The sequence below is a fragment of the Penicillium manginii genome (assembly GCF_028828005.1).
Source record: "Penicillium manginii strain IBT 31320 chromosome Unknown utg000005l:1.0-5665137.0:1.0-5668048.0, whole genome shotgun sequence".
In the NCBI taxonomy this organism is placed as follows: Eukaryota; Fungi; Ascomycota; class Eurotiomycetes; order Eurotiales; family Aspergillaceae; genus Penicillium; species Penicillium manginii.
In genome coordinates, this window is record NW_026643106.1 from 3,229,522 (window position 1) to 3,253,790 (window position 24,269).

The following is a 24,269-nucleotide window of genomic DNA, read 5'->3' on the forward strand; positions in this document are numbered from 1 at the left end:
TACCCTAGGGAAATGTGAGCCAAGCAACCCCTGGTAATGGATAAGAAATTTAAATAGAACCTGGACTCACCACTTTGTTTTGAACCACCATTTATAGCCGAAGAACAGAGCAAAAAAAACCGGAATACTGATGTATGAAGCGATGAATGATTGATAGTTGAAAGGTGTTTCGAAGACGGTGAATCCCTGGATCAAGAGTAGGAAAATATTGAAGAAGAAGTTCCCCCAATAAATGAGAGTATGTCCAGGGGCAGTAAACGGGAATGTTTGGATATCGATATTCTGCTTCTTGGCGGCAGCGCGAACCCTTAATTGGACGAAGGTGATCGTCGCCCACGCAATATAGGCCGCTGTACCACCGAAGGAGGTGAAATACGAGAAGAGACTCCCAGCAGTCGTCGTTAGGGACATCAAGCCCAGGAAACCCCACATGTTGGAGAATATGATTGCTGGATACGGGACTTGATAATTGTTATCTCACTGGCAAAGTTTTTTTTTTTTGACAAACTCACCTCCCCTGGTGCTCGTGATTGCAAAAAGCGAGGGTGCTTTTCGTTTCAGAGCTAGAGAATAAAGAGTGCGAGATTGAATGTAGACCACTCCATTTGCGGCTGAAACAAAGGCAATCAATATGATGGCGTTAACAAAATGGCCGGATGATTTCCATCCTGCCAGCGTGAAGCCGATCGTGAAAGGAGACGATGCTATTTTGGAGTCTGGATGTACTAGGTTCTCTGAAGTTGATGGGCAAATCAATCCTTGGAAAAAGGACATGCCAATGAAGACAATCAAGATTCGATACAGAATAGACTTGGTAGCCTTTGAAAAGAGTCAGCTTTGCCTTTTGGAGCGAATTTGGTGACTTACGCGAGGAACGTCACGCTGGGGATTTTTCGATTCGCCAGCTGCAACTGAAACTATTTCTGTGCCGACATAGTAAGCAGCAGCAAGAACAAATACTTGACCGAACCCATTAATGCCGTTTTGGATTGGGCCTATGATATTTTGCAAGACGTCAGTTGAGCGCAAAGGAAGGAATGCTTAAGGAAAATACTGACCGTATGGTGGTGTCCAGTACCTAAAGCCGATATAGCCATTACCAAAGGCGCCGACATCGGCAAGGATGCAGATGAAAAACAGTACAATGAGAGATAAAAATTTGAACATGCCAAAGTAGTACTCCGTCTCTCCGTAGAAATTGACACCGAGGGTGGTCAGGATATTGAAAAAGACGAAGAAAAGGATATACCACGCCCAGGTAGGAAACTTAGTGTCAGGGATCCAAAATTGCAGGAAGACCGTCGCATTATTCCAATCTTATATCATGTCAGCCAATAGCTAGGGGATGCCATAAAGTATAGTGTTTACCAGAAGCCAAGAAAACACTCCACATAAAGTAATAAAGCCATGACATAGAAAAACTGAGCGCTGGGTCCACAAATCGATCGCAATGCTATATCCGGATATGAGAATGAGAGAATGGTCATCCAGAGGCAGAAAAGCTTACTTCAACAAACCCTCCATGAACTGGGAATAAGGTAGCTACCTCGCCCACGCTTTGCATTAGGATCCAAACAGAAGCGCCTATTCTTTGGTCAATTCGACTTCGATAAATATCTTCACATCGGTTGATAAGCATACCAACAACGGAGAACCCAATCAATAGACCTAGAGGTCCAGCCTCATATATGCCACATCCAAGTCCGTAAAAGCAGCCAGGTCCAATGATGCTGCCCAAAGCAATGATCATAAATTGGCGACCCTTCAGACCTCGACGAAGACCATCGTCAATAACATCTCCTGAGATGTCACGGATCGGATCATCATACTCATGGGTTTCAGTCACAGTCGTACCGTTTTTAGGCGATACTGGCACCTCAATGGAGGAATCTGAGCGTGTGACCATCTTGTCCGTACAATATCCCACATGGGCATCTTGAGGAAAGCGATACTGGGAGACGCAAATTTTATACCAATGAATCGAGATTGGATGAGAAAGACCATCTGCCGAGCACGTCATATTCCTCGTTAAAGTGCACTGTTTTAGTTAGACTTCTTCGAATAGAGGCTTGTACTAGCTTTCGGGATGGATCTATCGGAGGATTTCCAGGCTGTTAGATTGGCTATCTCTGGGGGCGTCGCGGTTGTTAGCACGTCATAGAGGAGTTCAATTCGCTGAAATTTAGTCCGATGAATGGGAACTAGCAGTCGGAATAGATTGGATATATTCTTAATATCAATAGGTATCGCTATTTCTTGAGGCTTTAGGAAGGAGGATATTCATATTCATTTTTTGTAAGGTAAAACTCCAAGAGAATACAGTAAATCTATCTTCGAGGAGCTAATGGAACATACTACTAATGTGCTGATCTAAAACTTTAAACACGATGCGCGATAATAGCCGATTATTTTCTCATAAATACTTGTGTGGATCATGATATAGAATAACCTCTAACTGGTTGTTGATTAGGAGATGTCAAATAGACTAGGCCCTGTCACTCCGACGCAAGGAGATTCTGATTTTCGAGCTTTAGCAGTTCGAACTTTCGCACCACTTGTAATGTTGCATAAAAGCTGAAAGGCAAGGCCAGGAACCATAAGCCGAAATTGATACCTGCAGTCACGATTAACGCCGTGGGCACGGCTTGCACACCGAATCCCACAGCCACTCCAGCCGTCTCGATTCCCCGTAACAACGAGCTATATCGAATTTGATCACCCGGAGAGTCCGAAAGATTTCCAATGCACCAGTAGATATAGTTCTCTACTATACCCAGACTAATGCGTTCAAACAAGAAAAGACCAAATCCTCGACCGAATGCACGTTGGTCGGCCCAGTCTCAGGACAGGCTTAGTTTGTCGATATTCATTCTGAATGACGACTGCCCAGATCCAGGTTGCACTGTTAAGCACCGCGATCAAAATAAAAGTGGTAATGGCTCGTACTTTGCGGCTCTTGTGCCATGGAAGGTCAACTAGTGAGCCGCCAAGCCACGTTGCGAATGTGCCTACCACGGCATTCATGAAGCTCCCAAGTGAGCGCGACCTGACTGTAAAATAGGTCGCAAGGTATGTGCCAGGATATGCCTGGATCCACCCAAAGTACCAAAATAATGGAACCAGGAGAAGAATCGACTTGCTCGTACCCAGGCGCCACATTGCTTTCATCTCATCCCGCCAATGGATATTGCGAGGCGCTTCAATTTTAGTATGATCATCTCGTTGGACCTTATCAGGGTTTGAGAGAAGCAAACCGATGAATAGACCCAGACATTGAATCGCAATGAAAGCAAGGTAAGTTTGGTAGCCGACCTTTCCTCGCTGATTGACGTTGTGGTTGATTCCGAGGGCAACAGCGCCTCCAATAATATTTCCGAAGTTGCGGAATGTAAACCATGTAGCAATGTAGCGACCTCGCTTGTGTTGCTCCGGATAGCCTGTAGCGACGGCCCCTTCAACACTCCAAAAGAAGCCAGCACTAATACCGCATGTGACAGAGCCAAGATAGACAAGCCACGTAGCACCGGTGCGATTGTTAAGATATAGACCAGCTGCGTAAAGCGGATAGCCTATTGAACCCAGAGATAGGGTCCAGCGGAAGCCAATAACATTCGTTATCCACGGGCCGGCAAAGCAAGTGATGGTCATGAATGCATAGAGAAGGGCGTTGGCGGCGTTCACTAAGTCCGGGCTTTGGGAGCCACCAACACCGAGTCCGTTCATCGCACTCCATATTCCCGGAGCACAAAAGGCACATAGCCCCACGACTAAAATTTGAAAAAGAGTACTGCGAAAAAAAGGTGGTCGTTCTCGCTGCTCTATAGACGTTTCTCGAACCGTTTGATCATCAGTTTTGATACTAACAGTCCCTTCAGATTTCGATGCAGCCGCCATCGCGAGAAGTATCTGGCGAGAAAAAAACGGCGAAGAGTAGAATAGAAAATATGTTTGAATAGATGGATATGGAATGGCTAATATAGCTTCAAGTTTATCTTGGCGTCAGATTGCCGAAGCTCTTGTGTCCCCGCAAGCACGTATGCGCATAATAAAATGACACAATAGTATGATGTTGCCTCGGGTCGAATTTGTACAACAGCCGCCCCCAAGAAAATTATCGGAATGGAATGTATCTGATTAGTCCATTATCGCCATCCAATAGTGTATTTTGTATATCGTCATTTTGGCGTGAATGAGGAGGTTCCCCTCACTTGGGCTGGAACATGCATCTCGGCTATTTAATCGAAGAGTCCAGCATCTAATGATAACCCCTTACCATACTACCAGTTTATGAGAGAGATTCATCATGGCTACAGTTACAGAGCAGATAAATATTGAAAAGCTGCAGCTCAGTGATACAGAAGCCTCCAAAGTGTCTTTCGAGCCCTTTGAGCTTCCTTCCTCGAACCAGCGGGTACTTGGGCCACCACACCCTCCGAACACAGTGATCCCTCTTGCCTGCGTCTCACAAATGGAGATTCTCCTCCAAATCTAGACGCTATTGTGGATACTATCAAGACCCTCCAAGAGCGGGAGGGAATTTTCACCCAAAAGCTCGCGCGTCACGGCACGTTGCTGTTTCGAGGACTACCCATTCACAATGCTGAGGACTTTAGCAAGTTTGCCCTTGCCTTTGGATACAAGCCACACGAGATCATTGGAATAGTTGTTGACAGGCCCCTACTGGCACCTAATGTTGCACCCGCGAACGAAGCACCGAAAGAAGTACTCATTTACAACCACAATGAATCTCCACAAGTTCCTCACGCACCGGAGTATATATTTTTCTACGGCCATCGTGCTCCAGGTAGAGGAGGCGAGTCACCCATTTCGTCTTCGCTGGAGTTATTCAATCGCGCCCAGCAAGAAATACCCGACTTTATCGCTGAGATCGCTGAGAAAGGCATTCTCAGCAGGGTGACTTACAAAACCGACAAGCAATACGAGGGAGGCTCGACCCTTCGCCAAGCATTCGGCAAAGAAATCGTTGAAGGAGACGACGAGGAAACCAAGAAGCGAAAAATAGAAGCACAGATTGAAAGATATGGACGGGGTAAATATACAACCTGGGAGTGGACAGATGATGGGTTGGTGCTCGAGCATCGCCTACCTGTGATCCGGACTCAGCCTGGAACCAACTTGCCCTCCCTATTCACAGGGCTGGCATCCTATTGGAAACGGGCGCAGGTTGATGTTGACGCGCGACGAAACGTTACCCAGCAGCTGTACGGCGATGGATCGCTGATCCCGGAGAAGTATCTTGCGCATCTGGCCAAGATCACAGATGAGATTCGAGTGTTGCATCGTTGGGAAGAGGGCGATGTGCTTGTCTACGACAATATTATTGCTCAACACGGGAGAGAGCCGTGGCAAGGAGACCAGAGCGATCGGGTGGTTCTAGCCAGCTTGTTTGATGGCGAGAATGTTCCTGGTCCATATGGGTTTGGTGGCTGGGCTCGGGTTGTGCAGGCTTCGGAATGATGTCTCTCACATTATATGATAGTCTTTGACTTAACCTGCTATCATGATTGATGATTGTCCTACTTCCCATCGACCAATCATATCAAGTCCCATATTCGACACGTCGTGATAGACTTGGCGAAGCGATGCTTGGCATTTGTTTGGTGTGCTCACATGGCTTCTCTTGTGTAGGGGTTATATCTATACTTGAAATTCCAGATTCAGGATTTTTTACCAAAGTCGAATGATAGCTCGGTTAAAAACACGGAGCAATTTTACATCAAGACGGTTCTAAAATTTCTATTAGATAAGAAGAACAAGCTGCGGCACAACTTTATCCACAAGACGATAATTGCGGCGCCCCATTGCGGCAGCCGACATTGGGAACTATGGTAGTAGCTACTACTGCATTTATAGTAACTATATTCTATATCAGGTCACTTACTAGTACTATCTGCTTAAAAAGTAGGTTATATGCTGCCTATCAAGATCATATCTTGCTCTCGAAGGTAACTGGTTCCCCTTTTCATCTGGGGGGTTGATCCGTAAATTACGATTACATATCTCTGACGAGCCATCGTTACTTGCATAAAATCCCAATAATAGCCCCTAAGTAGTTTGGTACTTACCTAGGTAGTTAGCAAGAATTGCGCACTTGCAAATCGGGATTAGTAGGTAGTAATAGTACCACAGATGAGTCAACCCGGGCGGTTGCCAGAATGAGATGCCACCCATCCACCACTCGCAGTTTCCTTTCTTATTCCTACCTGTTTAACTACCACTGACAGTATCCTTTCTTCGTCTGCACATGTGTTTTTCAATCATTCCTATCATATACCAAGGTGCTATTCCCTCAACACCATTCTCGGTGCCGATTTCGAAATGGACATTACAACACTTCAGGCCTGTTTAACCTCTCGGGGATCAGATTTTGAACCTGCATATGCATCCCCATTCATTCTCAAGACCAAAGGCGCAGATCGGCGGAGCATCGAACGACACAACAACAAGAAGCACCGCCCAATACCCATACATGACGAAGAGGGAAAGATTGGAAATGACGGCCGCAAGCGACGGTCTTAGGGAATCAGCCGTTCTTGTGATGGTAGAAGTAAACAGCCGCAAAGACTGGAAGGCTACAAGAGACTCAATTGCCAAAATTCCGACAGATATTTTTCTGCCTATGGTTGCAGTTGAGGTTGTCAAGGACAGAATAAATTTGCTCAATCGAGAAACAGGATTCAAGGAGGAAATCATGGGTGCTCATGTAATTCCTGGAGGACCTATCTCATTGCCGAAGAAGAAAACGCACCCGGAACGCTTGGGAAGTTCATTGAGCCTCAAGACTCAACGGACAATACCTGGCTCCCATTTGCATCAGAATGTTTCCATGTTGTTGATCCCGACGATTAGGGCATAGTTGGAGATCAAGATCTTGCAGGTCAGTACTGAGAACATGCAAAATTCTTTCAAATCCAGACTAACTCGGTTAATAGCAATCAGGAAATGGTATCAAAACAGCATACCCATCTACCAATGCAAAAAATCGCCAAGGGAATTCGCAGTGCTTGCTCGAAACATGAAAGTCAGCCATCCAAGCCTGCTTGCCAAAAATGAATAAGACGACACTTTTTCATGGCCTGATTAGAGATATCAAAATCTTCGTATTAAAAACGAGCGTTGATATTACATGATGAAGAAAATCTTGATGAGCTTAGTGACCGCAAAATGGAAATATTCAATTTGTTAAAACAGCAAATAAATGAGTCTAAGGATAATCTAGGCCGCGCCGCGAAGTTCTTTGAGCAACCACAAATTATCCTCGGCACTGTTTCTGCTGGTTCAGGACTCAAAACTGTTCAGCCCCACACCAGTGGTGAGGGTTATCCAAATGAGCTCGACTGGTCAATCATCAGTATCGATAGGAATTGTTCAATCTCAAACAAAGTCCGTTGTGCTGGCTCGGGCGGTTCTGGTTCGGGTGGTGCTCGCAAGGGTGGTGCCCATAAGCGTGATGCTCACAGAGTCAGTTTCTCCTCCACCTGACAAAATGGACTGGAAATAATATCTAACAAGATATAGATTGACGATGAGCTTGACCTTTGCGAATTGGCGGCTGCGCAAGACCTTCATGACCTCGATGCCGGTTCAGCTGACAGTTAGTAATCGCCAACTACAATTCCAAGAGTATCGCTCTGGACACCGTCACGTCCTGTACAGTGGCCTCAAAGTGGCGAAAATCAGAAAGCCCAAGGAAGGGGAGAATAAATTTTCTTGCTAGATTCCAGTGTATTTGGAACTGATCGCGAGCTTACTGCGACCTTTAGCGATTCCGGATCTTTACTTTCCAGGACTATTGGGCAGGATGTGGTTGGAAAGATTTTCACCAGCTCCGAGGTTAATAAGATTGCCTATTTTATACGCATTGACGACCTTTGCGAAGATACCACGAAACAGACCGCTGCCAAAGGTTTTCAGATGTATGATCCTCTGGGATAGATGGTTATGACGCTCTTTCCCAGCTCAGTTGCTACATGATTCGTTTGATTCATTTTTCATTATTAGCCATTTCATAGGGTGCGAAATGGAAAGGAAAATTGGCTCTTGTCACTCACTGGCATATACCACTTCATAATTCCCTTTAAAGCTGGGCTCAACTTAAGTGAGAAACTAGTTAGGTAGCGATCTGTTTATTTATACACAAATGTCCGCTGGAACGGGTGACATACTACAAGATCCAAGTGCCGAATTATAAAAATGACGCTAAAAACAGCGTCAAGAGTAGCGGTTTTCGGCGTCAAGTTTACCGTTACCTAACGGTGTGGTGTAGTAAATAGTAACTGAATCACTATTTAGTTAGTGGGGGGGACTTGTGACCCATGTTCCAAGGTTATCTCACCACCTGAGGGCAAAAGTGGCAAAAACAAAAGAGGAAAGCTTCCCCTATCGCCCCACTTGATCTCAATTCCCCCGCAAACTCAAGGGCAAATCCAACCACCTGCTCGGAGGCATCCCGATGATATTCTGCAGCTTGTACAATGCATCTCTACACCTGAGTTGACCATGTCGAATGGTCTTGCTCGTGCAGAGCTGGCATCGCACACGCGCTCTTTTACAGGATGTTCAACGGTATGGCGCCCATGAGATCAACCCGAACTTGAACCATCCGTCTAACCCCTTCAGTGTCGGAGCCGCCATGTCAAATGCGACGAAGGCCGACCAACTTGCTCTATGTGCAAATACTTTGGCCTGAAATGTGCTGGCTATAAGAAAGATATCTTCTTTGACTCGAAGAACCCTGACAGTCGGATTCGCTTCCGCCGGCCATTATTTACCGAGGAGGAACGCATTCACATGAGCGAGTGGCTGGTAACAGCTGCGCCGCCTAAATCGACACATAAGCTATTAGCCCAAATCGACGAAGAATGTGAGAATGCGGCTATTTCGGATGATCTCGAAATATCCTATGGGCCCTTTGGGGCATTTCGAGCGCAACCGCCTCAAACAGTCCATGTTGCCTCCTCATCCCCGTGCGACCGACCACCACCCGTGGAGGGATCGGATAAAACGACAGAATTGAGCCCCCCCGGAAGACGTGGTACCGATGATAGACCTCTTTCCGGTTCCATCTGGCATTTCAGCATGGTCTCCAGGCTTTATGCAATCGATTCTGGAGCAGCCTGACGGAGATCCGAGCTCATCATCCCCAGATCTTTTGGATATGATAATGGACCAGGCTCCCTTTGATAATCACACTATAGATCCAGCCAACTGTCAACTAACTTCCATAATGTCAGACTCATTTTGCAATCATCCAATCTCTCCTCCTTCTCTCATTTCCGTGCCGGGTGGAACAGGCGCTCTTCCACAAGACGCGGTGTTTCTCCTCAAGCACTACTCATCCACCGTCATCAGTTTAATGACACCCGTCAGACATAAGAAGACTCCATGGCATGTTCTCTTCATCCCGCATGCGAAAGACTGCCTTGCAGCACTCGCACTGGGCGAGGAACTTAACCATGCCAGTCTTTGTGCCTTCTATGGCACCCTGGCCACCAGTGCGTTTAGTCTGGGTGGTGTTTCTCGATCTCAGTCATGGCTTGACCAAGGTCATCAATATTTGCGCCAAGCACAGGAACACGCCCGAAATATGCTCATGGCTGCTTATAACATCCCCAAACCAGCCAAATACAAGTCAATATTGATGGCCCTGCTTACAATGGTACAACTGTCGAACTTTTGTGGAAATAGAAACGAGGCAGAAGGCTATTTCTTGGAAGCAGAGAAATTCATCCGGTTGAAAGGGTTGAAGCGAAAGAAGTCGCGAAAAGTCCGACTTCTGCATCACTGCTACGTCTTCGAGCGAATGTTCCACGAAAGCATCTTCATTGGGGGAGCAAATTCAAATCAACGAAGACATATTCGGCGAGCTATTGAATCTAGCGGACTAGCTCCTGCGAGTGTGGATGGCTTGTCTTTCCGTCTTTATAAATACAATAATTTGCATCAAGAGATGCTCCGCGTCAGAGGGAGGGAAGAGGGAGAAAATGATCTCCATCTCGAGCGACCTGGAACATTCTCCGCAACACTATACCCAGAGATATTTGGCATTCCAGAAACTTGGATGATTCTCTTATCGATGATTATTCGACTCGGAACCGAGAAAGACGCCGCAGAAGAGCAGAACAATCCGAACGAGTTAAATCTCAAAGATTTCATCGGTCGGGCAAAAGCACTTGAAGACTATATTAATCACCTTGAACGGCCAAGCCAAATTGCACCCGGTCTAGGAACCCATAAATCATCCGTCGATCAGCATATTTTGGAAAATATGCTCGAGGCCATGCGGCAGGCCTTGGCTATTTACTTCTATCGCCGAATCTACGACCTGGATGCATCAATGCTGCAAAAGAAAGTAGCTGATGTACGTGACTGCCTGCTTCAATGTGAATACGCCGATTCGAGCGTGGTACACGGTTCCGCTGGTTTCATCTGGCCAGCTTTTATTGCAGCCTGCGAAGCAGAAGATCCTAAGGTACAGGAATCGTTTTCTGCTTGGTTTGAGGTTTCAGCACAGCGCAGTGGACTTTCATCTTTTGCTCAAACTCAGGCTTCGATTGAAAAGGTATGGGAGGAGAAACGCAATTCAAATGGCAGTAGCTCGACTTGGGTCGACTTAATGAAGAGGTCGGTAGCTTTACAACAATGATATACCAGCAGGGATCAGAGTCTTTTTACACTTAGAACTGTAAATTAGTTTCTGATAGTTAAACTAAAACAGATAGTTGTATTACGCAGAAGAGGCCCAGGTGATAGCACAGAAATCTGTTCGTGTCCCCTCAATCCAGCAATCTCACCACTATCCGAACTGCCCCTCCCCGCACTCTTCGTTTTCCTTTTCCCTTTTTCCTTTTTCGAACGAACAGCGTGTCACCTGTTACACCCGCCGATTGCCTCATTTGTTGGATCTCGTTCAAGAATGGTAGGTGGAGATAAGCAAATATTCTGCGGCCCTGTGGTGGCTGCAAATTTAGGCAGGCTTCCCCGACAAACCCCACATCGGAGTAGAGGAGTATGGGAGCTCTCCTCATTTACTTATTACCAGCAGGCGACCAGCAATTATGAAGAGAAAAATGATAATTTCACCCCGCCCTTCTCAAACCTCTCAATTGTGTCTTTCACTTCATCCTTATACCTGAAATGGACGTTCCCGGCATCGCGTTGGTCACAGGCAGTGCCTCTGGCATTGGCCGCGCCTGTGCACTCGGATTGATTAGAGACGGCGTGTCTGGCATTGCCCTCCTTGATCTAAACCAACAAGCATTGGAGCAAATTAAAGCCGAAATCCATGCGAAGCAACGAGAACTTCGCCACACTCGCCCAGCCCGAGTCGAAATCTTCCCCACGGACGTCGGAAACGAAGCACGCGTGAACGAGGTCGTCGAATCTGTCGCGAGAACATTTGGACGGCTCGATTATGTCGTTAATGCTGCTGGGGTCGCCATGAAACACCCTGGAGGCACTGCTTTTGTGGAAACCACCGACTGGGACCGTATCCTAAACATCAATTTGAATGGTACATTTTTTGTTCTTCGCGCTGCCGCTAAGATCATGCTGAAGCAAGAGCCCATCAGATCAACTATTGATGGCCGAGCTCTGTCAAAAGGTTCGATTGTCAACTTCTCCTCTATTCAGGGTCTAGTGGGAATCCCGCTGTCGACTGCCTACACCGTTTCGAAGCATGCTATTATTGGTCTCACAAAGACGGCCTCTGAGGACTATGCAAAAGATGGACTGCGCATCAATGCGATCTGCCCCGGTTATACAGAGACACCTCTGACTACGAAGTCTCCTCAGATTCTGCAGGCTATGATGGAGAGGATCGGGACAGCGGTGCCGATGGAGCGAATGGGTCGACCGGAGGAGATCGCTGATGGTGTGATTTACCTGTGTGGTGGAAGGAGCTCCTTTGTGACTGGAACATCCTTGAGCGTGGACGGTGGATATACACAGCGCTAAATGTTGCATGTCAGATTGAAGTTTTTAGATTCGAATGATTAAATGTCCGTGTTAAATTAAACATACCTAGGTACTCCAGGGCTATCGCCACTTCAAGTTGAATTTGCGTTGTTTGGAGACGCGTTGAGACCATGAGTCTACGGAACGAAGTAATAGTAATTAATATCATGAACCCCCTCCGATGTTTTGAATTCTTTCAAGGTTCTAGAAGTTGAGTGCCTTACAAGTGTTGGCACCGGTTCCGGATGTGTGACCTCATCACCCCTCCAAAGCCGGCATCATCGACTGAATTACTACTATTTTATGGCGGGATGGGCCAATAGTTCCGACCAATAAGGAAATACCTTTAAATAATCAACTGGGCCTCAAGCGATCTTACTTGTCCATAAGAGTGACGTGGGATAGCATTTGTTCCTTCACGATTCGCTCCGATAACGATGAGAGCTAGAATTAGGACATTGACTTATCTCAAAATCACCAGCCAACCACTATCCTTTCTAGGAGTTCAAATGAGCCATACCGGAAGAAGTCCGGCTTCAACATTACTCAAGGCTTTACAGCGACCCGTCTCATCCCAAGCTAAGCAACGAACATTCTCCGCACCGGATCAATATAGTCGTCTCCAAGGGATAACCCGATTATCGAAGGCCAATATGAGCAGCCAACGGGTACCGATTGAACCACAACGAGTCGACGCTCCTCTTACTCAGTCGGCGACATTTCTTGTCGTGACCGCGAGGAAAACTCCTGATTCCATCACCACGATCCGTTCAACGCTTGCCGGTTTAAATAGTCTTGCGAAAAATGTCTCCATTCGAGATCTGAGTGCCCAATTTGCATGCACAGTCGGGATAGGCAGCGACATATGGGATGATCTCACAGGCCTCCCTCGTCCTGCAGAGCTGCACTCTTTCCGTGAGGTGAAAGGCGCAAAGCATACTGCTGTCTCTACACCCGGTGACTTGCTATTCCATATCCGTTCCGAGCGACGGGATATCTGCTTTGAGTTCGAACGACAACTGATGAACCAACTGGGTGATGCAGTCTCGGTGGTTGATGAGACAGTCGGTTTTCGATACTTCGATGTACGTGATCTGCTGGGCTTTGTTGACGGTACAGCAAACCCCGTCGGCCCATCTGTGCCAGCTTCCGTCCTCGTCGCCGGAGAAGATGCATCTGCAGAGGGCGGGAGCTATATAGTGGTGCAGAAATACACGCATGATCTGCCTGGATGGGGACACCTTTCCACCGAGCAGCAAGAGAAAATTATCGGTCGGACGAAGATCGATAATGTCGAGTTGGACGATGCGCAGTCGGGTCAGCGATCGCATAAGACGTTGAACACGATCGAAGATGAAAACGGGGACGAGCATGACATTTTGCGGGATAATATGCCGTTTGGATCGCCTGGCTCTGCGGAATTTGGAACCTACTTCATCGGGTATACGCGTCGATTGTGGGTTATTGAGAAGATGCTGGAAAGGATGTTCGTCGGAGATCCGCCGGGGCTGCATGATCGTATTCTGGATTTCTCGAAACCATTGACAGGAACGACATTTTTTGCTCCCTCGGCCAGTTTCCTAGCGAATCTTGATTCAGAGTGAAAATTGTAGCCTCTGACAAAAGAGGGTGAACCTCAAGAGACCAGGGCATCGACTACCCCCGGGGCCGGGCACTTGCGCGATAATTTCTAGTGCAGAATATATGGAAGAAAGAAATAGTGAAAGAAATTTTGTTCTCAATAAATAAGCTATATAATGTCTAAATTCTAGCAAGCACTTGGGGTTGATCGGTCTTGAAGTTGAATCCTTTCCAACCCTTCTCCTTGCACTCGGCGCATCTCCGGCGGTACTCAGCTGCGTGGCCAGAGTACCTAGCAACACTGCGAACAGTCTTACCTTTAATATTCTTGTTCACACCAGTCATCCAGCTGTCAACTTCATTGGACAAAGATCCTTTGCTGCACTCCACCACATGCTCTGTCCACTCCTCGACGGCTCTCTCTGTCGGCTCCACATAGGTGTAGTTGTTATCCTTGCAGTGTTGGAGGAGATCGGAGACCACCGCAACAGCGTGCTCAATAGTCCGAGGAGCGTTTCCAAATGGCTGATGAGGACCGAGAACCATGAACATATTGGGCATGGAGCTAGCAGTCAAGCCGAGATAGGTGCGTGGTCGGTGGTCGACCCAAATAGCCTGGGAGCCTTGCCGGGATTCACTGCTGCCAACAAGGGGTCGGCCATCTTTGGCGTGCCAGTCAATGGCGCTGAATGCACCGGTAATAGCATCAAATCCAGTAGCGTAGATAAGCACGTCAAGATCATGGTGTTTGCCGTCACTGGTTCTGATGCCAGTCTCGGTGATACTCTCAATGGGTGTCTGCTGCAAGTCCACGAGATGAACATTCGGCTTATTGTACACATCAAAGTATCCGCTTTCCAGAGGAACTCGGCGAGTGCCGAAGCCATGGTTCTTAGGAATTAGGCTGTCTGCAACCTTTGGGTCGTTCACACGTTGGCGAATCTTGTCTGCAATGAAATCCGAGTAGAGTTTGTTGGCCTCCCTGTCGGTGTATGTGTCGCTAAAAGCACCAAGCCACTTGGCAAAGCCTGGTTTGGCATAAATATCCTCCCAAAGAGCGTATCGTTCCTCCTTTGATACCTCCATTGATTTCCGAGGGTCGGCCTGGTGCATAAAGCACCCGGGGGTCTCGGCACACAGCTGGAAAATATCATCATAGTTTTCCCAGTGTGTCTTCATTTGCTCGAGGCTGATTGACTCGTTGCGGAGAGGTGCGGACCAGTTTGCCGTTCTTTGGAAAACCGTCACTGATTTCACACTAGGCTCTTTAGAGACTGCTGTAATTGTCTGAATACCAGTGGCACCCGTTCCGATGACACCGATGCGCTTGTTGGCGAAGTCACGCGCCATATTGAAATTCCTTGGCCACCGAGAAGTATGGAAAGATTCGCCTTTGAAGGTTTCGACGCCGGGAATTGCCGGCAGCTGAGGCTTAGAGAGGAACCCCATGCAGCTAACGAAGAAGCGGCATTGGTATTGAGCCCCAGTTTCATCGGTGAAGAGCCACTTTCGGCTATTTTCCTGCCAGTGAGCTGACTTGATGCTTGTTTGGAATTGGATATGTTTGGCGAGATCGTGTTTTTCGGAAATACGCTCGACGTAGCGGAGGATCTCAGACGCGGGGGCAAACGACTCCTTCCAGTGCCATTCGTCGCGTAGCTCTTTGTCAAAGGAGAAGGCGTAGGACAAAGATTCTGAATCGACACGAGCGCCAGGGTAGCGATTCCAGAACCAAGTTCCACCGACGCTTTCAGCGGCCTCTAGCACACGGATGCGCCATGAAGGAAAGCGCTTTCGCAAGTGATAAAGACTGCAGACACCAGAAAGACCGGCGCCGATGATAATGACATCGTAGTTCTCGACGTTGGCGGAACCCATGGCGAAGAGTTGATAGAATAATGTGGGTTGGGATTGATTTAGACTCGTAGTAGTTGACAGTAGCATCTGCGGTCTTTATAGACCACAGATACAGACGTTTCTGACATACTGTCGTACAATATGGAGTAGAGGGCGGAAACGGAGTATTTACAAGGATCGGCGATACCTTCTTGCACATGGCCGATCTCGTTCTTCCCCGCAGGTGTCCACTCCACGTGACGGCAAGACTTTCCTAAATCAATATCAATCAATGTAGAAGTAGCCAATCTGGGACGATGTCTTGAAATGAGAATACGATAAGGAATGTGATGTGTAGTCTACTTCCTAAAGGTTCCCATAGGAAAAATAACTCTTATCTACAAGATGATATGGATGGAAGAAACTCACGAGATGATACCATGTGGTGATCAGGTGGTGGAGTTTACCAAAGGGGAACCCCAGTGGGCCCTTTGGTGCCTGAGGCTGTAGATGAGTTGTGATGGGTCTGGAGCCTCAGGCACCACAGACACCCTGCCACATCTCAACACTATCTACTCTGCTTATCTGGCTATACACCCTGCAGGGACCCTCCCAGGGCCCAACTATGGGATTACCCTTGTGAAAGTTGCACGTGAGCACTACACTTTCACAGATTCTCGTAAATTCATTTGTGAACTAGCTGCTGGATTTGGTTCCATATTCCCACAGATTAGAATTCAGACGATCGATTGTAAATCCATTCTTTTCCAATATTCTTTATTCTTTGAGCTGGGCACCTTTAAGTATTCGAGATGCCCTGGAAAGGAACTGATGATCAAAGAGTTTTTCTTTTGTTTTGCTGTTATAAAGATTGTCAATTCTCTCTTTGATGACTCTATCTAACGATCTTGCTGGGAGTCCATCACCTGGACAAAGCAGATTCGGAAAGGATTTCTTGAACAGCGAGAAGTAACATGGTTGTAATTTTGTTGGAAATTTTGAAAGTCCCTTGAATCCTCAGACAGAAATTAACCCTTGAACGAGATTAAAATCTGTTGGTATTCAACGACTCCTCTTTCGCCTTGACAGACAGAACTTCAAAGCCGACGGAATTCAAACCAGCATATTTACTTTCCTAGCGAAACAAGAACTAGGCCCGGGCTGATTCTACCTCACAACACCAGACTATCAAAGAGACAAAAAGCTATAAGGTTTACTCGTATGGGTCGCTTTGTGACCGGAGCAAGACCCAATCTGTGTTCCCATTGGCAGCCTCCCCTACCCAAACGGCCTCGGAAAGCCCATGCATAGCTCCAATGTTGTATCTTTGTCACACTGTTCCTTATAATAAGAGTCTTCCTCAAGGCCTCGCAGAAATTTCCCAAATCAAAACTATCGGAAAGCAAGCACCACACATTTTGAAATCCTCTTGATATCAAATTAGTCAAACTCTCAATATTTCTTTGCAGAAAACGTTTCCTAATGTCGACGCTCGAAAATTTTGAGACGGCCTACCAACAGGCACTCTCGCAGTTCAACGAGGTGCAGATAATCAAGCTCAATCAGCGAAAAAATGTATTTGAAATTCGGAGTAAGGATTCGATAACTTCTTTGAATGGTGTGTTGGTGTTGTTGGAGCGAGGGAGAAAAGCGCGGAGGGAAATTTTCGACACGCTGGCGTAGCTATTGACCACATCTCCCCCCACATACCAAAAACAAACCTACGCCACTATGTCTTGACCGCCACCGACGACTAGACCTTAACTCACACCTCCCAACCCCATGATTACAATCGAAGAACTTCGCCGCCGTTTTCACAATAAAACGTCGTCATTTGAGCTTGAGAAATGAAAGAAAAAAAGCCAAAAGACCACATCTGCCGTCCAATTGTTGTCCAGGTTCTTAAACTCAGTATTGCCAGCATTCTCACGATTTCTGGTGGAGATGCAGTCGCGGACAACTGTTGGTGGCCTCAACCAGTTACTCATTCTAGCCGCGCCATGAGGGCAGCCTAACAGCGCAAAAGGCAACGAGGCCACGACAGGCTTTGCCAGGTGAGGCTCAAAGTTCACCGTCAGGAAGTTTGGAACATTCTCAGGGATCAATCACCATATATTTAGAAAGTATTTGTCGCCTGTATATCACTTTTTGCGAGGGCTCAGGGTACATGAAATCATCATCACTGTAGCAGACTCTAATCAATAGCATTTATAATGACCATTCCTCTTGTAAAACTCCCATCCAGATTTCATCCCACCATTGCCCGTCTCTCCATACAGCCTTCCTCAATCGGCCTTCTTCTTGAAATCCAACCCTATGGTATGTTTTCAGGGCGACCTCATTCCACCCATACACTTCTAATTGGACCCTGTGTAGATTTGCCATATTGAAAGCCCAGTTGAGAGCCCAACGTAAAACCTCAGTTCCATAGCCTTGGCCTTGTGCGTCGGGTCTCAATTCGATACCGAGATCAGCACATCTGTTTTGAACCTGGCTTGGAGGAATGTTTTTGATCATGAGGATTCCAATTCTCTCTGATTCAGAAGCTGGTGGGTTTTCTGCCACATTCAGTGATGACTTCTTGCAGATAACAACCCCCAGAAGGGCTGTTTCGAATTCTTTGATAATTGGTTCAACTGAATCTTTCTTCATGGGCTGAAAAATGCTTTTTGAAGTATTGTAAAAGATTTTTGGGTCGGAATGCATTGCGAAATACCATTCCTTATCGCGGGAGGAATCCCAGGCACGGAAGTAAAGACGATCAGATTCTAAGAAATTCATGGCTGACGTTGGCTTATTGTAATATCGTTTGAATAGAGGAAGTAATTTTCCCGAATTAAAAGAGAGTTGAAGTCAGCAATCTGGGGTCTGTCAATCCTACATTAAATAAGGGGTGAGAAATGTGAAGACTCTGCTGAATGGATCGACCCGCTTTAGGCCATATGGAAACCCCGGGGTCCCTATTAGGGATGACCCCGTTTATTTATTACGTAACACTGCTGCCTTATGATACCACTAAATACCCACAGAGGCGGTGTGCCGCATCTCGGGTGACTATTAGACAGATGTTTCCAGTGTGGATACATTGTTAAATGGTCGACATGGCGCCGAGGGGGGTAGTCTAGGCTGGAAATTGAATTTTGTGATATCTGAAATCAGGGAGTCTACGGCATCGCGATCTTCGAGATGGGGTCATCAGCTTCTGCTTCTGTCTTATTTTATGATTAAGTGGTATCTTTAGAGCTCGTCGCACGTAGCACATGGACCCATTAGAACGGGAAGAGGAATGGATCTACCCCAGATTGACCATCTGTCAGATATTCTGCGGTCCATGGTGCGATACCTCCATCTAGTATGTCCATGACGGCTAAATCGCCCGGGTCCCAGGTTCCACCAAGACCAGCGGCCATGGGTACCAAGTTCGCCATTGCTAGCGATGGGTCCTCTCTATGTTGGGGGAGGTAGAAATTCTCCGTGCCCTGGTAGATATTAGACCCGGGAAATTCATTGAGCGTCTGGCCTGAGGTTGGAGAAGGCATGTGTGGAACATCGACTCTTGGCTGATCGTGGTGGCGAGTCCGGCCAAGGCGTGAACGTGTTGTCGCGGGTGAAGCAGTGTTTTGGGTAGATGGGGAATTCGACGCAGATGATTGTACACCTTTTTCGTGCAAAGCCGTTCGGGCCATTCGATAGATAGCGAGTGGGTTGAGGACATTTTCTGGGGATTCTTGCATTGGAGATCCTTGAGCGGTGGGTCTATAGAGTGCAAGTTAGCAAAGAGAAATTCAAGATATGGAGCTCAACATACGCCGTTTCGGTTTCATTGGGGGCTCGGGGAGCAGAAATAGCACTGTGAGATAGCTGCGGCTGAATTCCAGCAGCAATCATCATCTTGAGGACAGATAAGTACTAGGCAAGTATGTGATTAGCAGATGAAGATACAGTGTATACCTGTGGGACGTCTATCCTACACAATGTTCGGCAGTTGCAACCATAGGTCTCATTTGCAGTAGTCCTTCAAGGTTTCGCTGCGCTAGAGCTATTGTGCTGTCGAATTCTCTCTGCTCTAGTGTGCGCAAGCGTTCGTTTAGCTTTAAGTAGTAAAGCATGACCTTGGTGCTGTCATGCGCAATGATGCAGAGCCAAGTATCCGCGAGGACTTTGATTCCGTGTCTCAGTGCCTCAGATATGATGGTAGACACCTCCCGGGCATTATCGAAGCAAGCCCTCCGGCAGTTATCCAGAAATTCTTGTTGTTCGGGTGGGAAATCGATGTCTTTCTGGATTCGGAATAAGATTGGCATGCCGATACGGTATAGATCAACCAATGTTTGATGAAAAGTACACCAAAGTAGTGCCAACGCGCCAAGTTGAGATGATTCTTTACGGGCATAGATGGCGCCCGGACTCCACATCAAGCTTTGCGGAAGTGATCGCCGCCATGTGTCAAATTCGGCTGATAGTAATAGAAATTCGGAGCCAGCTTGCCAAGGAGGGTCTGAGGTATCTAAATGCTTGACATATCTAATGATAGATCAGTTATGAGTTGATAAAATGGTCGATTGCCAAAAAGAAGCTCACCGCAATACCTTCTTCCGACTGCTCACAAGACGAATGAAGTATGACTCTATTCCCATATTTTGAGACGGGTCTGGGGGAATCTCATTCTCGGGAACAAAATTCAGGACCTTGCCAGCGTCAAGTGTTTCTGTGATACAGGGAATACCCAGGGTAAAGTTATGACTATGGCATGGCAGCTGGATTTTGACATCTCGATCTTCAAGCAGAGTGAGTTGATTAACGCCACTGCCTACCCAACTGTCCATGACATAGCAGCTCCACATTAAACGACGTCGTGCTTCATTGACGACGGGTGATGATTCTGACTTTGAACAAAGCAGATCGGCGGAGCTTTCTAGGTTTAACTGCAATGCTTGTGACATTCGGGCGGTCATCCCGCTCAGCATGAAAGCGCTCGCATAGCTTCCGATCCGAAGATCGTGGTCGTAGAGAAGTATTGCTGTCTGCGAAAATTTCCAACTTGAAGCATCAGTCTAAACATATCTTGCAGAAAGGAAATCCGTCAAGTATATGGAGGTACTGACCATTAACTTTTCAATTGAAAGGTCATCTAAGTCGACAAATATTCGAGCCTTCGCGATCTTGGCCCATTGATTCCCCGCGGTCAGTATATGCTCGGGGGACAGCTGAGGTGCATAATTCAAAGCGATAAATCTGTAAAGTTCGTTAAATCAGGCATTCTCGAGCAGGCTCTGCGATGACATACTTCGCACCAAGCGCACAGATCACGTGGAGCAACGATTCTTCGTCACGGAAGGATACAGCATCCTCATCTATTCTTTGCATGAATGATGGCTTATGTACAAATCCAAAACATCGCAGTGGATGGATATGAGAGAAGTATTCTTCAATCAAGGCCCAAAGTTTGTTCCCATCGGGAAGTTCCGGGGTAAAAAGCCTTTTTGATGTCAGTCATAGCGCCAGTGAGTTTGATTATTTTCAAAGGGAAATATTACCACGACCAAGGGCTTTCGACTGAACGTTCAGGGCCGTGAGTTGCATTCGATGCCGAAGACAAGGTATTTGCCGTGAGTTGCCCAGTAGAATTGGCCGCCGCTGGATCATCCCGTTGTTCCGAGTTCATAAACTTGCTTCCCCCTGAGACCGTGCGGTTTGGCTCGGGATGATAAATGCAATCCACGCCCTTGCGAGAACAACGGTCACAGCATGTACCACCCGTACACCTTGACTTTGCATAGCGGCAAGGTAAGCAGGACTTGGCTACCCGTTGCCGAACTGTTCCGGCCTGAGTGAATTCGGCATCACGGACCGATGCTTTACGAGTCTTTGGGCGGGATTGGTTGCCTCGACCGGGTGGTCCAGGGCAATCCAGCTTCAGACGCTCGCAATGTAGACAAACGGGCCATGTCTCGTCGCATTTTACCTTTCTGGCACGACAAAGTGTACATCCTAGGAAACGAGATTAGAATGTATGGAACTATACTCTTGAGGTTGGGCCCTGTAGTATCCACCAATGACAAACCTGTTCGAGACCTTCTAGGACCAGCACTCGTCTCCTGCAAGGAAGGATTCGGGCTGTCATCTCCACTTGGCGACATTATTTGTCCGGGGAATGCAGAGAAGAATGCAAGAAGAAGCGGCTCTCGCACGGCAGTCGGCTACATTCAGGGCGGTGACCCCCGGCAGAGTTCGCCTCGTATCGCCACGGCAAGTTTTGGAACACCAATTTTCTTTTTCTCTTCACAAAAAGCAAGCGGAATGTCTGATCACCCATAGCCTGTGGAGTCTGCGCCTTGGATGGCACCATCCGCCATTTGGTTGACGAACGGGCTGTGACAAGCGCAAAATACGACCTTCAATCGGTTGCCGGCACCTTTCGGATGTCGGCTACAGATCTTGCGCCATTCGTCTTCTAGCTTGGACTTCTTCCTGAGCTCGAGACAAGGTGGAGTACATAAAAATCCGGGGCACCGGACCTACAACTTGCACTGTTTGTTCAGCATTTCAACAGCTTGCTTTTTTCCCCCTTTGGCTGGAACAATTCACCGCTGCTGTTCATCATGGGCAAGCTTCCGAGCTTCAGTAATGTATACCTGATCAGTGGACTAACAACCATCGGAGGCCTTATTCAGGGCTTCGATGTGTCGAGTATGTCTGCAATCATTGGTACCAATCAATATAAGGAATACTTCCATAAACCCAACGCAGTTTTGCAGGGTGGAATTACTGCAAGTATGGCAGGTGGTTCTTTGCTCGGCTCATTGTTCTCGTCGTGGACGAGTGACCGTTTTGGCCGTCGTGATTCTTTGTTTATTGCATGCATCGTGTGGTTGATTGGGTCTACACTGATGTGTGCCGTTCAAAATGTGCCGATGTTGATTGTTGCCCGGATTATCAATGGCTTCTCTGTGGGCATGCTCACCAGTCAAGGGTAAATATACTTGCCTCCCGAGGTCCGCCGTACAAAATACTTTGAACTCGCCACTGACGCACTTTGGAATAGTCCTATCTTGATTGCTGAAATCAGCCTTCCTCACCAACGAGGCCGTCTACTTTCTTTGCAACAATGGATGATTACTTGGGGTGTAAGTTTTCACGCTCACTCCATCGTTTTTATCCGATGCTGACCGTCGCCAGATTATGATCATGTACTTCATTAGCTATGGAGCATCTTTCATGGGAAATAATGGTGTATTCCGTCTTCCTTGGGCTATTCAGATGTTACCTGCAATCCTCCTGCTATTTTGTCTTCCGCTGATGCCACGTTCTCCCCGTTGGCTAGCGGCACAGGATCGATGGGAGGAAGCAGTCGATGTTCTTGCCCGACTACACGCCAAGGGCAATACTCTAGACCCCGTTGTCATTGCACAAACTACCGAGATCAGGGAAAAGATTGAGTCAGTCCTCTCTTTCCCCGCTTTTTTAGCCTCTTCGGCGCTGATTGATTTTCTCTTTTAGGGCGGAGAAGAAATACCAGAGCTCGTCTTGGATGGAACTGTTCAACTCTCGCAATATAATTCGCGTTCACTGTGGTATTTTTACCCATGTCTGGTCACAACTTTCTGGCACCAACGCTCTGATGTACTACATCGTTTATATCTTCCAGGTAAGTTTAACAACCTTGGAAAGCCCCAAATTTCGGTTCGAGACTAATAAAAGCCAGATGGCTGGTTTATCTGGAAATAACACCCTCATATCCGCCTCCATCCAGTATATTATCAATGTTGTCATGACCTTACCGGCTCTAATTTTCATCGACAAGCTTCCTCGTCGCCAGCTGTTCATCTTTGGGGCACTTGGTATGGCTGTTTTTCAGTTCACACAGGCTGGTATCATGGCCACCTATGGTCACTATGTTCCTGGTGGCTTGCCTGGGTCGCCCACTGTCACCTGGAAAGTTACGAACCCCAAGGCCTCGAAGGCGCTAATCGCTTGTTCATACTTGTTCATCGCAACATATGCGCCCACATGGGGGGTAAGCCACCTGCACCAAACTTCAATATCGTGCCACGCAAGCTAACAGATTCCAACTCTAGTCCACTCGGGTGGTTCGTGAATCTCGATACAAAGTCTCAATTCTTCTCCACCGAAATACTGACGCAGTCTCAATTAGGGCTTACCCTCCGGAAATCATTCCCCTCTACATCCGCAGCAAGGCCGTCTCTCTTTCCACCTTTTTCAACTGGGGATGCAACTTCGCCCTCACATTCTTCACCCCGCCTGGATTTCAAAACATCCAGTGGAAGGTAATTTCGGTTCGCGTCTCATATATTATTATCACATCTCTGACGACATATAGCTGTATTGTATCTTTGGCACCTTTTGTCTTCTCGCCGCTTTGCATGTCTTTTTCCTCTTTCAGGAAACATGCGGCAAGTCTTTGGAAGAAATTGATGACATTTTCGATAATCAAAGCATCTGGGCCTTCAAGGCCAAGAAGGAGCCTAGTCGTTTTGTAGCTGATATTGAGCAAGCGAAAGAGGATCTCGATGCCGGGCAGGTGGATATCAATCATGTCGAGGCCGGCAAGTCTTCAACTGTATAATACTAGGTATATTTAAGTTGGTTGGTTATCATGAGTTTCCTCTGTACCGAAATTGGCCCCTATTCAAATTGTTTATTTGCCTCAATAGATACTAGTAGTACTCAATTGATGCAACTTTCCCATGTGTTCTAGTATCCATCGAGGTGATGGTGTAATTTAAAGTGTATGCATTTTCCAGGGTTATCACTGAGTACCTAAATCCATGGATCTGCTGTCCATTAAATTTAGTATATTGAACATAAATGACTGTTGTTCTATATCGACATGGCGAGATCTCACTTGGAAGTTG

General features: G+C 47.0%; 11 protein-coding genes across 11 annotated transcripts; 7 read left to right on the top strand and 4 right to left on the bottom strand.

Annotated features, from left to right (window-relative positions):
• Window positions 1–66: 66 nt before the first annotated feature.
• N7533_007597 (uncharacterized protein) lies at window positions 67–1,906 on the bottom strand (the record flags this gene model as incomplete). The annotated part of the gene is made up of 5 exons (XM_057104247.1): window positions 67–461; window positions 513–819; window positions 868–995; window positions 1,059–1,316; window positions 1,642–1,906. 5 exons carry the CDS (start codon window positions 1,904–1,906, stop codon window positions 67–69), a joined length of 1,353 nt encoding a protein of 450 aa, XP_056959204.1.
• An 881-nt stretch (window positions 1,907–2,787) lies between these two features.
• On the bottom strand, window positions 2,788–3,723 carry N7533_007598 (uncharacterized protein; the record flags this gene model as incomplete). Its single annotated transcript, XM_057104248.1, has 1 exon — window positions 2,788–3,723. One exon carries the CDS (start codon window positions 3,721–3,723, stop codon window positions 2,788–2,790), a length of 936 nt encoding a protein of 311 aa, XP_056959205.1.
• A 580-nt stretch (window positions 3,724–4,303) lies between these two features.
• N7533_007599 (Taurine catabolism dioxygenase TauD/TfdA) lies at window positions 4,304–5,478 on the top strand (the record flags this gene model as incomplete). Its single annotated transcript, XM_057104249.1, has 2 exons — window positions 4,304–4,459; window positions 4,528–5,478. 2 exons carry the CDS (start codon window positions 4,304–4,306, stop codon window positions 5,476–5,478), a joined length of 1,107 nt encoding a protein of 368 aa, XP_056959206.1.
• A 1,707-nt stretch (window positions 5,479–7,185) lies between these two features.
• N7533_007600 (uncharacterized protein) lies at window positions 7,186–7,503 on the top strand (the record flags this gene model as incomplete). Its single annotated transcript, XM_057104250.1, has 1 exon — window positions 7,186–7,503. The coding sequence occupies one exon, from the start codon at window positions 7,186–7,188 to the stop codon at window positions 7,501–7,503; it is 318 nt and encodes a 105-aa protein (XP_056959207.1).
• Window positions 7,504–8,520: 1,017 nt separating this feature from the next.
• On the top strand, window positions 8,521–9,141 carry N7533_007601 (Zn(II)2Cys6 transcription factor domain-containing protein; the record flags this gene model as incomplete). The annotated part of the gene is made up of 2 exons (XM_057104251.1): window positions 8,521–8,586; window positions 8,641–9,141. The coding sequence occupies 2 exons, from the start codon at window positions 8,521–8,523 to the stop codon at window positions 9,139–9,141; spliced, it is 567 nt and encodes a 188-aa protein (XP_056959208.1).
• Window positions 9,142–9,247: 106 nt separating this feature from the next.
• N7533_007602 (fungal specific transcription factor domain-containing protein) lies at window positions 9,248–10,666 on the top strand (the record flags this gene model as incomplete). Its single annotated transcript, XM_057104252.1, has 1 exon — window positions 9,248–10,666. One exon carries the CDS (start codon window positions 9,248–9,250, stop codon window positions 10,664–10,666), a length of 1,419 nt encoding a protein of 472 aa, XP_056959209.1.
• Window positions 10,667–11,157: 491 nt separating this feature from the next.
• On the top strand, window positions 11,158–11,976 carry N7533_007603 (SDR family NAD(P)-dependent oxidoreductase; the record flags this gene model as incomplete). The annotated part of the gene is made up of 1 exon (XM_057104253.1): window positions 11,158–11,976. One exon carries the CDS (start codon window positions 11,158–11,160, stop codon window positions 11,974–11,976), a length of 819 nt encoding a protein of 272 aa, XP_056959210.1.
• A 653-nt stretch (window positions 11,977–12,629) lies between these two features.
• Window positions 12,630–13,580, top strand: N7533_007604 (Dyp-type peroxidase; the record flags this gene model as incomplete). The annotated part of the gene is made up of 1 exon (XM_057104254.1): window positions 12,630–13,580. One exon carries the CDS (start codon window positions 12,630–12,632, stop codon window positions 13,578–13,580), a length of 951 nt encoding a protein of 316 aa, XP_056959211.1.
• Window positions 13,581–13,737: 157 nt separating this feature from the next.
• On the bottom strand, window positions 13,738–15,435 carry N7533_007605 (flavin-containing monooxygenase; the record flags this gene model as incomplete). The annotated part of the gene is made up of 1 exon (XM_057104255.1): window positions 13,738–15,435. The coding sequence occupies one exon, from the start codon at window positions 15,433–15,435 to the stop codon at window positions 13,738–13,740; it is 1,698 nt and encodes a 565-aa protein (XP_056959212.1).
• Window positions 15,436–18,662: 3,227 nt separating this feature from the next.
• N7533_007606 (fungal specific transcription factor domain-containing protein) lies at window positions 18,663–21,058 on the bottom strand (the record flags this gene model as incomplete). The annotated part of the gene is made up of 7 exons (XM_057104256.1): window positions 18,663–19,149; window positions 19,202–19,302; window positions 19,365–19,917; window positions 19,975–20,417; window positions 20,499–20,628; window positions 20,681–20,872; window positions 20,931–21,058. 7 exons carry the CDS (start codon window positions 21,056–21,058, stop codon window positions 18,663–18,665), a joined length of 2,034 nt encoding a protein of 677 aa, XP_056959213.1.
• A 937-nt stretch (window positions 21,059–21,995) lies between these two features.
• Window positions 21,996–23,980, top strand: N7533_007607 (sugar porter family MFS transporter; the record flags this gene model as incomplete). The annotated part of the gene is made up of 7 exons (XM_057104257.1): window positions 21,996–22,366; window positions 22,439–22,520; window positions 22,573–22,832; window positions 22,894–23,041; window positions 23,099–23,410; window positions 23,472–23,681; window positions 23,735–23,980. The coding sequence occupies 7 exons, from the start codon at window positions 21,996–21,998 to the stop codon at window positions 23,978–23,980; spliced, it is 1,629 nt and encodes a 542-aa protein (XP_056959214.1).
• Window positions 23,981–24,269: the final 289 nt, after the last annotated feature.